Source organism: Elaeis guineensis, chromosome 12 (assembly GCF_000442705.2).
Source record: "Elaeis guineensis isolate ETL-2024a chromosome 12, EG11, whole genome shotgun sequence".
Lineage (NCBI taxonomy): Eukaryota > Viridiplantae > Streptophyta > Magnoliopsida > Arecales > Arecaceae > Elaeis > Elaeis guineensis.
The window spans coordinates 23,149,697-23,167,293 of NC_026004.2; the positions used below are offsets into that span (position 1 = coordinate 23,149,697).

A 17,597-nucleotide genomic window follows, 5' to 3' on the forward strand; every position below is an offset into this window, starting at 1 on the left:
ATGCTTATGCTTTAACGTACTATACATTTCCATGTAGGCCTATGTTCTTTGACACATATTTCTTGTTGGCTATAGAGATCCTTCCTAATAGAAGAAAACAGGTTCTAGTTCGCACGACGGAGAAAAATGAGGGGAATATTCTATGGATTTGCCAGATAGTTCTCCTTTTTATGTCGTCCATCAGAAATTTTTGTTATCATGATATACCGTCAACCAGAGGTTGAGAACTTGTTCCCTTATAAAACAATTAATGCTGGTCCATTAGGGAACTTCGTATGAAGCCAAGTCCCTATAAACCAGTTGCATGAAGCTATATCTCATATTAGCACGCAGAGATGCCAACCAAAGTGTCCATTTATGCTCATGGCCATTGCCCAGATTTTCTACGTTCCTCGGCTGAGAGTCTAAAACATTGGCCGGCAACTCTTTGTTTTTTTCTTTGCAGCTCTGACTTGTGCCAAGAAAACAGCAGACGGCATCACCAATTTGCTGCTTTCAAGAAGAGCAACCTTAGAAAAATACAAGGATTCTAACACTAACTAACAAGAAATAGTTCTAGCAGCGGAGCTGCCACTTGGTTGTGTTGCGACCTTCTGTTTTATTTTAAACAACAGCAAGGACAGCAAAGAGAGCAATGACAACAATAAAAACAAGGGATCTTCCACTTAAGAGACCATTGGACCACTTGCTATCTCATTCTTTACTTGGTTGAGACAAGGATATATACTGCCAAAGCGGTCAGACAAGATGGGTATGCAAACTGGCCAAGTAGCATCTTGGCCTACCCAGTAGAAACTAGTAAAATCTATATCCATTTGGAGATGGATTCATTCAGACTAATAAATAAATTGTTCAGTTGGTTAGATTCCATTTGGATGATTTATGGTAATTAAGCAGCCTTCGCTAGGTATATTTGTATAAAGATTTTACTATGATGCTTCTTTATAGTATTATATTATAAAAAATATTTAAAATATTATATATATTATTTTTATATATTTTATTTTTAAAAAAATAATATTTTTTTTTATTTTTTCTCTTTTTTCCTCTGCATCCCTTTGTGCCACCTGCCAACGTTCCCATCCACCGCCACCCTCCTCCCCTCTGGTGCCCATGATTCTACCCTCTGCACCGACGGCTCCACCCTCGATCCCCCATCCCCCAACCCTCCCTCTCCCCTAGCACTTGTGATTCCACCGCAGCACCACAACACCACTATCCCCACCCCCCTCCCCCCCAAATACCCACGCCTGCGATTCCACACCCCCCAAATCTCGACCCTGGGTGCTCGCAGCTGCTTTGTGCCAATCCTGAGCACCCGTGGCTTCTTTGTGTGGCCACAACCCCCCCAACCTCCATGGCTATTTTGTGCCGGCACCCCCGCCCAACCTCCATCATTCCTTCCCAAACCCCTCCCCTCCATCGCGGCCCTACAAGGCAACCTCGTCGTTCCTCCCGAAACCCCCCCTCCATTGCGGCCCTTGCAAGGCACCCGCGCCTATTCTTCGCACGTCGCCCACCGCCCCCAGTGGCCCGCGGATTCTTCATGCCACCATCCCCCTAGCACGCACCCACAGCTCCCACACCCATTTCCCCTTCCCCCTAGCGGCCTGCGGCTGATCTACGCCACCGTCTCTTAGGTGCGCAGCCGTGGTTCCCACCATGCCCGCCCCCCCGGGCTGCCACGCCAGCTCTACCCTTCAGTGGCCTACGAATTTTTTTTTCAAAAAAAAAAATTATGGTATGAAATGATTCTATTCTTTGAAATATTTACTGCACCAACGTGTATTGAAACCTAACTAGTTGAAATCTGAATGGTCCATATTTAATCCGATGGATAGAAATAGATAAATAGTAAAATAATTAAAATATCTTTTGGAGCACCACAACAAAATCCTTTGCATAATCCTCTTTTAAGCACCGGAGAGAGTGCTGAGTTTGAGTTAAGATGATCTCCTTCATTCATTGTTTCAAAAAAAGAAGAAATTAAAATCTATGTTTTAATCTAATGGGTTAGAAAAAGAATTTGTTAGTTTTTGCTAGATGCATTTTGCCACTCATTTGATTGGTTAGAGTTATGTTTGGATTTGGAACTAAAATTTATAATTGGTATCTCATTTTGCTGAAAGTGGAATCGGCTACCTGTTTTAGACCTTTCATTTAGCCTAATTTTGTCAGATGCAGTTCAGCTTCAAATCAGATCCATCGGAAGCACCTATAGTTTTTTTTTTTTTTTTCAAAAAAAATCCTCTAAATATACTAATTTGGGGGGAAATAACTAAAGAGATGATGCTAGATAGCAATGATTGGAACCCTTTGATCAACATGGTATTTTGGTTTCTGTAGTTGCAGGTAATGAGCTGCTTGCACCTCAATATATCAACATAAGAAGCAAACTGTCACTACTTTAATTTCAATGTAGCTTGGATTATTTCCTTGCTCACTGAATAAGGAGTTGGTTCATACTCCATGGTCCACTTGATAGTCAATCCTAATGTCATTTTCCTAGACATGAGCACTAGCATTAGTACTGTTGGAGATCGTTGCCAACCTGCTAAACAAATTCAACAATTTTAGCCAAAAGATAGTCGTAATTGCTTTGTCCAACCTAGATTAGAATATAATTTTATTCAAAGTCAGCTTATGTACGAAGAGAAACAAAGTTAATTTGTTAGCTACAAGCAGATCAATATAGTATTGCCATTGATAATTATTAGCAATTTTTAATGAAGATGGTTTCTTTCATACATGATAGACTACTTAGATTTGTTGGGAACCTTGATGTAGAATGAGAAAATGTTCAGATTGTCCATATAGAAAGAAATGCGAGGAAATCTATTGTTTACTCTTCAAACTTGCAAAGATACACCCATAGAGACCTCTACACAGAGAAGAGGCAAGATGATGATGCCCTTTTGCAAGTGAAAGAAATTGTTTACTAGTCACTACTAAAAGATGTTTAAACAACTGATCGTACTCATCAAACTTCATTTTATATGAGACATTTTGTGAACAAAAATAAAAAGAATATGCTTTTCATAGATTAACACGTTCATGGAAAACAAGTATCTTCAATAAAAAACTTAGGTTAAGTTGCCTTCGTACTTATATATGGGAATGGACTTGAAGGGAGAGAATTATTAAGTTATTTGGAAGAGGACCTGAACTAAAGAGAGCATTCAAACTGCTCTCAAATTAGTCAATGACTTTAAATTATATCATGGACATGCATCTACCACCTAACCAATTGGCCGGCATGCAAGAGGAGCCCACAGTTTGTGGCCATGGAGCAACCGGGAACCGGCATTGGGTTTCAGAACCTCGAGCCACCACCGGCTAGATCCCATGACGCATGGCGGCTGTAGCTACCGACAGCGTACCCCATTCTACCATCTTATATCCACTTGACACTAACTTATTAGATGCTTCCCTCATTGAAATGGATAGGAACTGCACCCAACCATTGCCAAAGAAGTACTTATAAGGTATATCTTATGGTGTTTCTTTTGACTTATGACTTCCTTATTGGTAAGTGGAGTAAGCTGATCGAGAAGAGCACAAATGATTTCAAAAGACTTTTCTTTATAAAAGAAGGTTTTCTTGTTTCTATCCGGTGGGATATTTTGTTAGTTAGGCCAAGAGATGCTCGTGGATGGAAGAACGCAAGGGAGAAGAGTGAAAGGTGACATAGAGTGGATGGCGTCACTACCCATGTTTTTGCTTTTGAAGGGCTTTCTTTCTTCTTTATTAGATCCATGCATGAGGAGTTGATGCTTGTGGCTTCTCCAAAGAGAAGCACATGAAGGAATCACTATGAGGAATCTCTGTCAAAAGAAGATTAGATAAAGAGAGTAGAGGAGGGGCATTCGGATCTGTTAATTAAAGAGGCGGCACTGCTATATGCTATACCCCATATTCCTGGATGCTTTTAAATTTTTATTTTCATAAATTGTAACAGCAATAATAACAGGTATTCACCAACTTTTACTCAGGATAATTTTTCCCTAAAATCAAGATTAGAAAAGTAATTAGTAAAATGACTATTATTCCAATTGTTTGTTAATGCAACCAAAAAATAGCACAATAGTTATGCTGTTGGTCTTCAAGGAATAAGCTAGTAGTTATGTATTATGATATAAACTTAGAAATATTATATGTCAGGATCCTGAGGAAACATCAAATGTTGTTAGAAGGGGATAACTGCTAAGTAGTAGTCATTTTACAAAAGCCACTTGTGTATATAAACATACTGCAATGTAGGGTCTCTAAAACTATGTTTAGATAAGGTCTAACTGCTAAAATATTACATAGATCTCAATAGCATTACGTTTTCTATTGGAACAGGTGTAATTCTTGGTTGCATTTTACAAAAAAAAAGATAAAATAATTGCTAACATAAAGTAACTGTTAAATCTTATAATGAAAATTAGTGAAGTTATTGCTCAAGTCAATCACTGCCTTTATCAAATTAATAAAATATTTTTCTACCAATGCATGAAGTTGAACAGAACAAACCGAAAATGAAAGTCTGGTCATTATTTCAGTTATATAATAACCATTATGATAAAATCACTACTGAATAATATATTTTACTTGGGGGGTGTTTAGGTCATGGCCAAAAAATCGAAATTAGAATCATAATGGATTATCATGGGAATAAGAATATGATCGTACCTTTGAATATTTGATTCGTGATCAGAATTGAAATCGAATTTTGATTATTAGAGAAAAATAAAACCTGAGTTTAGAGGATTAAGATATTTTTATTCTTTCTGAAATGAGAATGAGTATGGGATTCCATTCCCAACCAAATAGATAGCATGAAAACACTCATCCCATTTGCATTCCAGTCCAAGTGCAGCCCCACAACCAAATATGCCTTTAATTGCTTTGATTCATGCATAACCTCTTGAAAATTATTGCTTTCATGCTTTGATAATGGTGTTATTTTAATGGCCACTTTTGAAACTTTGACTACTACCTTTATGCGGGTGTTCTACCGAAGGATCTACCAAGGATAAAAAAAAAAAAAACTGTCGTAACACAACTGTCAGTCCATGGAGCTGGAAACATACTTTACCAAAAGTCATTACATATTTAATAAGTAATTATGAAACAAGCATAGAGTGATTTGGGGGTGATAATATCAAGTGGGCAGGGCCCAGGTGAGGAGGCCAAAGCAGGAGGAGGGGGCAAGCCGGCATCAAAAGCCGAGAAAATCATTCAAAGAGAGAGGTCTCCTGGAACGCCGGTCACGTGACGAGGGGAGACCGGCGGAGGACTCGGCGCGGCCGCCTCGCCCGGCACGTTCGGCGCCTCTCGGCGGTCGTGCGCTAAGTTTTGGCAGCTGGAAAAATAATAATATTTTTTAGAAGACTGGATCTGAGCCTCCGTGTACGTGTTTTGGGAACAGTGGGGGGACTGCAAGGTGGTGGAGAAAGGTGACATGGTGTACGGACGGGAGAGGGAGGTGGGGGTGATGGCGGTGGGCTTTTGAAGAGTTTAAGAACAGAATGGAATCCATGGATGGAAAGTTACGGGGAGTGGCATGTGGTTTTCCTGGTGTCTAGGAAACTTCTAAGGACCTGCAGCTTCCACGAAGATGTTTGTACCATGAGATCTATAGATACAAACTGCACTAGCTTGATTTCATATATATATATATATATATATATATATATATATATGTTTGTATGTATGTATGTATATGTATATATGCTCTTTTTTATCTCTTGAAATGTGAAAAAGCTTATACTTGTTTGGATTTTTTTTTTTCCCAAATCTAAATGTCAAGCTTGGCTCATTTCCTAACATCTTAAAAAGTCTTCTGAGGTTTAGCAATTAGGTATATATATATGCTCCATTTATACCTTTGGAATGTGAAGAAGCTTATATTTGTTTGGAGTTTTTTTCTTTATTTTTTCTCAAATCTAAATGTCAAGCTTGGCTCATTTCTTAACATTTTAAAAAGTCTGAGGTTTAGCAATTAGCCGACATGTTAATACTATATCGAGATTTCGGTTGCTAATGGTTGTGGGTTAGAAGTTTTGATATATATTGCTCACTCATTTTTGTAACCTAATTTTGAAATTTATCGGCTAGTTAATATAACCAAAATATTTTTGAAAATTATTTAAATATTTTAATATTCTGAAATAAAGGTGAGGAAAATCGATCTTGAGATTCTGAATGTCTACTTTTATTATAGAACCTAATATGATGTAGTTGAATTATTATTGCGATGTTTTTTGATGGAACGTGGAGGAAGGTACTTTCCTCATTTAAATTTATTACTTTGAAGTAAGCATATGTATAAAAGGAAGTTAGATCTAAAGAGCTATAAGGCGAAGAGAAAAGAAAATTAAGATGAAGCTAAAGAGAGGACATAAATCCAAATTTAACGGTGTCCAAATTGGATTATTATTGCTTTGTTTGTTTCCTCATATTATAAGTCATAAAGACATGTACGAAAAGCTAATAATGGATAAGGTCTAACACTTTCGGTTTGTGGATCTAATTGCTTTATGACTCTGCATGTTACATATGGGAATGCATGATTCTGGTAGTTGGTTGTCTTGTGCAACTCAAATTACCCCACTAACAGTCAGATCAATTAGTATAAGAACTGGTGTACTCCTTTGACATATGTCTTTTTTTATAGGCTTGAAACATTTTTTGCAAGTAATCCTAAGGAAAAGAAAATTTTTGCAAGAATTTTTTAAGATTGTTAGGTAGCATTTAATATAATCGTATAAGTCTACCATTCTTAGTATAATTTTTAGCCAGAGAAAATGCAAATTATGTTAGAGTGGGAAGCCACATTGACCTCAAGCTAGAGGTGCATTGTAGGGTAGGATTAATCAGATCTATAATGCTGTCATCAGATTATTCATTTGCAATGACCGGTTGCACTTGGCGTGGCTCTAATTGTGACTGCATCTTATTTATTTTTATTAATATAACATAATACTTATAATAATTTTAATAACTAAATCAAACAACTTAGAAAATATTTGGTTCCTAATCGAAATCGAAATCGAAATCGAAATGACTTGAAATCGAAATCGAAATGGTCAAAATTTTCAAATTATTTGGTTCGTAATCAGAATCAGAATCGAAATTGAAATGAAAATTTGAATTCATAGAGAAAAATAGGGATTGAGTTCTATATAAATTGAACCATTCCCATTTCACCTTAGAATCAGAATCGAAATGAGACTCCTTCCAACCAAACAGTTGGAATGGAAGTTATCTATTTCGATTCTGATTTCAGACCTCCATTCTCTCTGACCAAATACCTCTTTATTATTTTAACCATTTAGACCATTAAAGTTTTTCGAGTGGTTGAAGAACTTGTAACTATAACAAACATCATTGAAACAGTTTTTTCCCCCTAGTTAGTATTCATTGTTAGCAGACTAGGTTAGCCTGGGTGTCCTAGATCGTGTCACCGCTTCCCCAAGAAAGTGCTTATTTCCGGCATTTTGATGCATCAGCTCCAAATGTTGCATGGCAAATTTTAGAACCAATTTTATCCACTTCAACCACTTAATCATTTTAAAGATGAAACCAATGTGAGGGCAGTCATTTTCTTGTCATAAAGAAAATAAGAATGGATTGAAAAATAGGTGCAAGTCCAAACTGAGGACCACAAACTGGAAGGTGATGTACCCTTGTACTGTTATCTTTGAAGTCACATCTTGTCAATTTCTAGTCCTAGATGGTCTTTTATGTTCACCTATAGTATATTCCTCTCCCAACATTCCTTTGGTAGATTAGACACTAATTTAAGGACCAAGTATGAGATTCTACGTTAGCCACCATTTCCTGGATTCAGATGAAAACAGAGCGCAATTTCTTTCATCTTTTGGCCATGCCATACAGATCATTGGAGGATGGTATACTTTGGACGCATAGTTCTTTTAAGCCAAGGACCACCAATTGGATGCAATATACTCTCAAGATGCTGTCTCCTTGGAAGTTGCATGCCCTTGTCACTTTCTTGTCCCAAGTGTTTGTCGGACTCACCAAGAAGCCTTCGGGGTCTTAAAGTTCTTCAGCAAGTCCCTCAGACTTTCATATATTGTTTAGATATGATAAGCTATCTTCTAATGTGTCATAAGAGATTATTTTAAGAATGATTTCCCTTCAATTCAACAACTCCTTCCTGGATTCAAATGGTCAGATTCTGACTTTATATTTAGAAAGGTAGGAATTGTTTGGTGGATGGTAAGCATTTTTTTGATGCTTTCTTGCAAATGGAAGACCACCCAATTGAATGGCAGCATACTCTTATGTTGTCTTAATGGAAGTTGCATCATGGTCATTTTCAAGTCCTAAATCAACAAGTTGCACCTTTCTGCCTCTTTGATTTATATAAAACTGGAAGAATAGTGAGAGAACTATTCCAAATCATGTCATCACTGTATGCGTTCACATTGTTTTCAAGCTATGCAAACCATAAACCCACCAAAATTAAAGAGAATCACAAATCCACAAAGTTCCATGGAAGAGACCAGAACGACATCAGATCATGTAGTCAAACATTAGTACCAAACATCAATAGCTTATGTACAAAGTGTGTCACCCAAAAGAAGAAAAAAAAGAACAAACCACACCAATCTTTCCAAGCTGGCAATCCACCAATTCACCCCCAACTAGCTCCCACCAAATTGCCTCCAACCAGCAACATTCAAACACAAAAGCAGCAACCAAGACCCCATCCACAACCAATCCAACTCTCTCCTGTTTTGTTCCCTCCTCTAACATACTAATCTGAATGGTCCCTTATCCCCATTTACACCCAAAATATCCCTGGGCCCCGAACTGTATAACAAGCTAACACCACACATCATATTCTTTACTTCTTCCCCTCCTTGTGTTATCTACAAACCCAATTGGAAGCAAGGTATAATATGATACAAAGATAAACAACCAATGGAAGACAGGACCTAAGAGCAGGATCTAATCAACCCCAAATTGTACAGATTCCTCATCACTAGATTCCCCAAATAGAACAACCCTAAACCACCACCACTCTGAACCTCCTCCCTAGTCCTCGCCGCCTTCCGGTAGACCTGCAGCCACTGCTCCTCCGCCACTTTAAGACAAGCTGTCCCAATTCCAATCCTCTGCCGGACAGCCTCAATTGCATTATGATCCGCCGGCTGCCCGGCGGCATCAGTCACATAGAATACATTTGAGGCCATTTGGCCCTTAGTCGATATCTCCGCCCTCGTCACCAGAAGCCCGTTCTCGCGGAACGTCCGGGTGACATTGGAGAGCAGCCCTGGCTGATCGGCGGCACACAGTTCTACTCTCAAACCCTGCCACCATGCAGATAAGAAGTTAATTACATCAATACAAAATGCCATTGGAGGAAAGAATCAGATACTTCCTTTCCTTGTTTCAGAGGAATCAAGCATAATTCTGTAAGAAAGGTGGTGGCTTTGGTACCTCCGACGCTCTCCTCTCAATGGCGGCTTGCAAACATTGGATCACTCGCTGTCTCTCTGCTTCTGAGCTGATTGGACTCCCATCTTTGTGCCTTGTATAGAACTCCTGAACAAATCCAACAAAGAAATTATGTACGGGAAAGATCGGGGAAAACAATTTTTTCGTCCAAGTTACTTATCCAACGAGAGAAAGATCAAACCTGGTGAGCTTGAGCTTTGTCGCCATCAGTATCAATGGTTCCATGAAACACGACGTACTCCATGTCCGTAAGAGTGCAGACAATGTCGAACAGTAGCTTGGGGCGGTCCCAACACTGGACGGTGACGATGGAGTAGCCCCTCTCGATCCAGTTCTGGACGGAGACGGAGGGCGCCGCCGGCGCCGCCGCCGCCGCCGGAGACGGGGATGGGTGCTCGTAGTCTCGGTCGGCGAACATCAACTGGTGGAGGCGGCGGTCGGCGTGGGCGACCGCTAGGGAGGAGACGGCGGCCTTGGCGCCGCGGACGCCGTCGTCGTCCTTGAGGACGTGGCGGAGGCGGGATTCGACGCGATGTATCCGGTGGGCGTCCTCGATGGGCTCACCGGAGCCCTCGTCCCGGACGAAGAGGAGGCACGCGATCCGGCCATTGTGGGTCCAGACCTTGGCCTCCACCACCCCGCACTGGAGTTCGGCGAGCACCGCGAAGACCTCCGAGAGGAGCCCCGGTCGGTCCGTGCCGGTGAGCTCCAGTGCCATCAGGCCGTCCCCGGCGCGGCCGCCAAAGGCCTTGGGGGCGCTCCCGGTCTCCAAAGTCTGCATTTTGACGAGAAAATAAACCACGAAGCTTCTCAAAATCAAATTTTGGTGGGAAGTTTTGGGGGGATTTTCGAACCAGAGAAGAAATAGAGTTCCCAAGATGAGATCTTTTCGGTGAGTTAGAGAGACAAAAGACCTGTTCGATATAAGAGAGGACGCTCTCGTCGGTGAGCTTGCGGCCGAACTGGTCGGTGACGTGGAAGACGTCCATGAACCAGCGGCCATCGGAGGAGATGTAGGCCTTCTTGATGGAGAGATTGAGGTCGGTCAGGACCTGGACGGCCTCCAGGAGGACCCCGTGCTTCCTCGCGCTGTCAACCTGGTCACATAACAACAGGGGAACTCTCCATTAGCCTCATTTCTACCCAAAGATCCCTCCTTTCTTTCATCTCACAATATGTTTTTCTTAGAAGAGCTAGTAAGTTACCTGGATAAGAGTCGCAGTGGGGCAGACGGCATTGTCGATAACTACCCTGCAACAAAGAACCAAAACAAAGATGTAAGAAACCTGTCACAGAGAAGCACTTCCAGATCTGAAAGAAAAAGGTAAAGATAAGTGCCTGGAAATCGATTGAAGCTCGAAACTTGAGAGAAAAAACAACAGAAGAATTATAAAAGATTGAAAGATTAAGCGGCTGGAGTTGAAAACGGTTTGAAGAAAACAGAGGAAACAGAGAGCAAGTGGGCGAACCTAGGAGTGTTCATCCGGATGACGAGCTTCTCGTACTCGTCCAAATACGCCGGCCATTCCATCTCCTCTCCCTTCAGCACCTCGAACACCATTCTTCTCTCTCTCGTCAACCGGCTTGAACACTCCTTCCTCCCGCTCCGTCTGCCCCTTTGCCCTGCTCCAAGTCTCTCGCTCTTCCCTCTCGCTTTCTCCCTCTAATATTCTCACAACGCGACGAGATCAACAAAGCGAAGTCGCTCCAAATTCCTCGTCGCGACCACAAAGAACCCGCTGGCTGACAACCTCTTCCCACTCTTCCCTTGTCCCTACTCTCCCTCCTCTTCGACCCAATCGCCTCTCTCTCTTTCACCTCTGCCCACCGCTAACGCAACCCAAGAGGTTCATACTTAAAGCCCGAAGCCACGCCTAAGCCTCCCCGGTTCGGCCTGTCACGTGACGTGGTCCAGGTGACCCGACCGTGATCAATGGAGCTTGAGCCGGGCCCACCTATCATCCACGTGTCACTCAAATCAGCTGCTATTCTGCCACGTGGAAACTTTGCTTCTAGTTCACGAGCGGTCAGGCGTTCCTCGGCTGAAAAATTGAAAGAAAAAAAAAAAAAAGAAAGAAAGATCTAGTTCAACGTGGGTAGGGTTGGGTCCGGTCCGGTGGGCCCGACCGACCGCCGACCGGCATCATGGCCCCCTTCGACCGCCCGTGTCGGACCCGCTCCCTTTTCCCTCTCGTCGTTATGGCCGTTGCCATCTCATTGGATACTACCAACTAACGTTTCGAGTAATCTTCCGTCGCAAAATGACAGATGAAGCCCTACATGCTAAATTTACCACTCGTTAAAGCGTGGGCAAATTGGTCATGTTGTTTGATAATGATATCGCCATCCGGGCAACTTACCTGATATTAAGCACTAATAATCATTACAAGAAGTCTTGGATTCGAAGACTCAAATCTTAGGATCCCGCTGGGGAACCATGACACGTGCATGCTGTAATGTAGCCACGTGTAATCAGAACAGATGGAGTCGTCCATAACTTTCGAACATTCTTTCTAACCTTTTTTATTTTAATAACCCCGAAGAGCAATTAGAAGCAAGAGGGATCGATAATTAGATAGCCTGCATTTGGGTTATTACTCCTGTTATTAAAACTCACTGTTATTAAAGAGCCTAAATTTGGATATAATTTAAATTAAAACCCACTGCTATTAATATAAATATCACTTGACTTCTGGTTAGGATCACATGTATGTTGTTGAGACTTTATGTATGAAAAAAAATAGTATAGATAATATCTATTTAAATTTATTTTTATATTTAAATTAATTTAAATATAAAAAATTTAAAAATTCGATCAATATTTATATCTACATTCATATTCATAAAAAAATAAATATAAATATGAACAGACAACTATCCAATTTATATTCGAATATTTGAATCTATCTATAATCTTACATAATTTTATATAATATTTATTATTTTTAAAAAATATATATAACTATATAAATATATTATTAATTTGATATATTATTTATTTAATAATATTTCGATCTTATAGTCATAAAATTTAATTATTTAATTTATATATATTTATATATATACTTAATATCCACATTATATTTATATTTATTTAAAATAAATATAAATATAAATATAAATATTTATATTTAAATAATATTTATATCAATATTTATGTTTATTAAAAAATAAATATAAATATGAAAATGCTGCAATCAATCTGTATGTTCCACGCCTCCCACACAATTTCTTTGTTTTATTATAAAATTAGAAAAATAACTAATTAGTTAATTAATTAGTAAGCAGAGAGTAATGGTACCCGCTACGACGCACGATCTCGCATGTTTCCGTCGTGATTTGCCACGTGGAAGGCAGGGGACATTGAATGCGGCCGTCGTGCCCCCCACCTTTCCCGTGACTGATTGCCGTTAACTTTTTCCATTTCTGTGTTCTTTTTCTTTCAATAAATGAAGCGGGTGGGAGTGGGAAGCAAACAAATGGAAATGGATGGCCTGAAATAAGTGGCGTCTCCCGCCAATTCGCCTAATTTGGCGGTAACGGTGTTGGTGGGTGAGTTAACGTCCGCTTGTTTTCTTAGGTGACAAAGAGGTGACGTGGTTGACGGCGATTGACGGAGGGAGGATGGCCTTTCGGGGCTTGCAAGGGCCATTTATGGAGGGTACGAGGAGGGGGAGGCGAAGTAAATTAAGTAATGAGACCGGGAAAGGGGAAAGGCGGTGAGGGGAACGCGTGGCGAACCGCTCGGACGTGGATCCGACCAGCTGCTTCCCACCAAGGCAAAGCAGTACCCAAGGCGGGCCCCATCTGAGTACCGACATCGCCCGGTAATTTTTGCAACGTTATGATGGGGATCGGAATGCCTGTATAAATTCCCGCCTTCTTTCTCCTTGTTTTCCCTCGCTTGCATGCGAATTTGGAGCCACGGTTCAAACAAACAAACTGGGAGAAACATGGGAATTGGGACCACTTAATGTTTAAATCTGTTGATGTAAAGCCGAAAACTTGACCAAACTTGATCTCAGCCAGCTTGGTTCAAATTTGAGTTTGATTTGTTTATTATTTTGAACTTGATTCAATATTAATTTTAAATGAAATTGGATTTGAGTTTAATTGATTAGCTCGATAATTCTATATAAAGGTAGCTTGAAAAATTAGCTTAATGATCATTTCTCCTTACTTTCTCTATAAGGCCCAGGATCAAACCTTCTAATTCTTCTGAACAAAAATCATGGGTTCACAAATCAATATCACTCTTTTGACGGTGGGACTTTCCTCTCTCATCTTAAAAAAGAAAGCATAATTCAAGTTGAATTAATTTCTAGTATTTAAGTCTAACTTGATATTTATTTGATTTAAATAATAAAATATATTAATTAAAATGTGAATTTAAATTTTTTGAGCTTCATCGAGCCTATTTTACTCATTTAAGCTTGATTTATTTTACTGCTTCTTACGCACGGATGCGTGAGATGCCTGACTTTAAATGGCCTCCCACAATCATTTCCCACTTAATGGCCAGCAACCATCCAATCCAGTCTTCCAGGGCAAGGATATAATAATTTTTTAACTAAAGGATAAAAGGAAAAATCATAGCAGTAGTAATCTTTGATTAAATTCTAGAGAGAGAAGAGGGAGGGAGGGAGACAGAATGGAAGTTATTAGGTACGGCGGACTCCCACCGGACCCACCAACGTTCTGGTTGACCATTTTGAAACTTAGGTTAAAATGAGTCATTTTAAAACCAATTCATTTATGGGAAATTCTTTGCGCACCACGGGTGATGTGCGGTTCTGCACCATCCATGGTGCACAAAAAAATTTCTAATTCATTTATAAATGGATGGCAACACTAACGTAATCCGGATCCAATCCATTATCATCTCTACTTGATGTAGATTGATCAAATTTAAAGAGCCTGCTGAAAATGAGTAGGTCCAAGTTGGCTACTTTTAAATTTGACTTGGAAACTGATCAATGTGAAATTAACCTGATCATAAATGGGTGGGCAGGGATTAGGAGTTTTTCGATCTAACCCGAACTCGATCTAACCGGAACTCGATGCAACCCAACCGATTACTAACCCTAAAAGTAATAATTTTTTTGGTTTGGCCGAGATTAGACCACAGGAATGATTCTGATCCTCAGAAAAATCGCATCAACGATTTGGCGAGCATGTGGCCATCTTTGTGGATTCAGTTCTTCACACCGCTCCCTCGGTGCTCATAGTGTTTCCAGGTTGGACCACGGTGTTAAGGTCAGAACTATTCAGACTAGCTCGCTGACACAATATTCCTTCACAAAAAGGAAGCTTCCCCTACAACATGATGGATAACAACTGGCTTCTTGCAGTTACTTTTGTTTCAGTTCAGGGAGAGATGAGCAACAAAGAGTACTAAATGCTATCATGCATTTTGTTCATGATTTTATGTCCAGCAACCTAAACAATGAGGACCATCATATCAGACAACACCCATCAGATGAACTCCATCAATAATGTATCTTTGGGATGATGGATAGGACATGCTAGCATGCCATGTGAGAAGTCACACAATAAGAGATGTGATTTATAAATCGAATGCAAATTAAAAAATATGAATGATAGCAGAAAATTTCAGCTCAATGCTTAATATTGTACCCTCAATAATTATTCTGAACTGCATGACCTAGTGAGGGCATTGAGCTCACTTGTGAGATCTTAGAGTTACTGGCATACCAAACTTCTGTCACGAGATCTCTGTGGTCTGTGCCAATTGAGATCCAAGATCAATATATCCAGACAGCAAGAGCGGACCGTGCTGACCCAATCTAAGTTCATCAAGATGAGATCAGAGGCCTAGACTACACAAAGCAGCATCAAGAGAAATTAAATGGTGTGGATCAAATTTTATGGTTGATCAATGACCATGGCTGAGATGAATGGGACAGCCTCAATGCGATACAGCGCAACTGTTATCGAAGAACAATTCACAAGGTGTTTGCTAAATCTAACATGTACCTAGAACTATATGAAAATTTCACTAAACAAGTATGATCATTTGAGAAAAACTGGTTTTGTTTGATAACTGGTACTTCTTGTGTTTATAAATAGCAGGCAAATCAATCAATAATTGTTTGCCAATAATTCAGATAACACTGCATATAATGTAAAGATCATGAGCCACAGAAGAATATTAATTCGGACAACTTATAATATGCATTGTTTTAGTATCTGAAAGAACTAAGGCTCCCATGGTGATGGGCCATAAGAATAATGCCAGTTGTAGCAAACATGCCTACGTTGCCGGCACGCACTTCCCCAACTTTTCTTGTGAACTCCGCATCGAGTCTCCTCATCACCATGTCCATCCAATTGTAACAGGTTGTCACAATCCCTTCTCTCCAGTAATTGTTATCATTCTTACCATGTTACTTCCCATTCTTTCCAAGTTTACTTCTTTGTCACCACCAGCAATCAATGCCTGTTCCTTTCAACTTTGGAGCATATTATTTTTTTCCTTCTTTTTTTTAATAAACTGAGCAAGGCTATAAACCAACCTGTGAACCCACAACCACCAATTATTCTTGCATGTTATTACTGAAGTAACAAAGAATGGTCGCTCTACAGTGTTAGGGCACATGCAGCTCTCTTCCACAGCTCCTTTCTACTGAAATATAAAGAGAGATCTGATCACATTATTCTGAAACATGTTAATGCATTATATCAGTGTGTTGTACCGACATAAATCATATCAAAGTAAAACTAATTGATTCCACATTATTCAGCACTGATGGCAGTGAATTCACTTAAAACATTGTCCAGATAAATCAATAAGCTTCTCAGATCAAATATAAAGTGTAGGACCACAAACTATTATTAGAACCGAAAAGAATTAAATTTGAATATGTTTACCTAATTATAGAAGGATCTGCAAGCCATGCTAAGATCCAAAGTTCGATAAGAAATTAGTCAGTGGCATTCATTTCATGAACAAATTTAAGGTTGAAGCTTCAAGGTTGTGATCAATTAATTCTGACAGATTATTGAATAAGCATCAAACTTATCTGATCTCTTGTCCCCCATCAAGAGAATAAATGTGTGCGCCCGATGACACATATCCAAGATCCTGACAGCCTTAATGGGAATCTAAAGTGGTTAGCGGACAAGACAGCTAGGCATCTGATCATCCATGAGTTTCCTGCCATGGGGTGTGAAAGAAGAGGCCAAATCAGACATCTTTAGAACGACAACACTGAAAGCTATTACATACCAAATACTGATGAACTGCAGCACTTGCGCTTTTAATCCTTCTAAGAGAAAGAAATAACTATAGGACCACCTCTAGCAAAGGAGGAAAAATAGATCAGGGAGGCCCACCAAATCTACCAGCCTTATGTTTCAGGATTTACTGGTTTTTGCCAACAAACTGCAGCTGTATATCACTGTGCAGCGTTTTGATCACATGGAAGTGGACAGAAGAGAGAGAAAGGAAGCTGCTGCAGTACCCCTCATATAGGTGACAAGTTCTCTTTTATGACACAACTGCCTAAAAATGGCTACTTAAGGTACACTTTTTTCCACCAGCAGTTTATTTGAAGAATGTTGCAGAAATAGTTGTCAATCTAGAAAAGAAAAGATCACCTATCACAGGTCAAGCTAGCTTGGAATGGGGTGTACGTTGCATTGTAAATAAAAATGGCAAGAAAGCAAGGAGATGTTTAGTTCACGGTCAAAATCGAAAATGAAATGGATTGAAATGGGGATCAAAATGATTATATTTGTCGATATGCTTGATTCGTGACTGAAATCAGAATTTGAATAGTTAATTGATATATTTTTAAAAAATTAATTAAATAGAGAGATATTTTTGAAAAAATCAATTTTCTTAAGTAAACCTAGTGGAATAGGATTTCGAATATCGGAGAGAGGGTAGGAATTGGATTTTGAGAAATTGGAGTATTTCTATCTCTATTTTGTTAGAGACTCATTCCAATTCCTGATCAAGAGCCCAACTGTCCCAACCAAACATGTACCATCCAAATTTTGTTGGATAAAGTTATGAGTTTGTTGTTGCAAGGCTCAAGATCAGAGGACAGGGTAGATCTAGTGAAGCCGAAATCGAAGCAGGCCGCAATCTGATTCGA

At 39.8% G+C, this 17,597-nt stretch overlaps 1 protein-coding gene across 1 annotated transcript; it reads right to left on the minus strand.

Moving 5' to 3' along the window:
* Window positions 1–8,493: 8,493 nt before the first annotated feature.
* LOC105054670 (ACT domain-containing protein ACR8) lies at window positions 8,494–11,292 on the minus strand. Its single transcript, XM_010936242.4, has 6 exons — window positions 10,944–11,292; window positions 10,680–10,725; window positions 10,389–10,571; window positions 9,656–10,249; window positions 9,457–9,561; window positions 8,494–9,326 (listed from the first exon to the last, which is right to left on the minus strand). The coding sequence occupies exons 1-6, from the start codon at window positions 11,033–11,035 to the stop codon at window positions 8,952–8,954; spliced, it is 1,395 nt and encodes a 464-aa protein (XP_010934544.1). The 5' UTR covers window positions 11,036–11,292; the 3' UTR covers window positions 8,494–8,951.
* Window positions 11,293–17,597: the final 6,305 nt, after the last annotated feature.

Coding starts and splice junctions, on each gene's coding strand:
- LOC105054670 (XM_010936242.4), bottom strand. CDS start 11,035: ATGGTGTTCGAGGTGCTGAAGGGAGAGGAGATGGAATGGCCGGCGTAT. Junction 10,250..10,388: donor TCCTCTCTTATATCGAACAG/GTCTTTTGTCTC, acceptor GTCAAAATGCAG/ACTTTGGAGACCGGGAGCGC. Junction 9,562..9,655: donor ACAAAGCTCAAGCTCACCAG/GTTTGATCTTTC, acceptor GGATTTGTTCAG/GAGTTCTATACAAGGCACAA.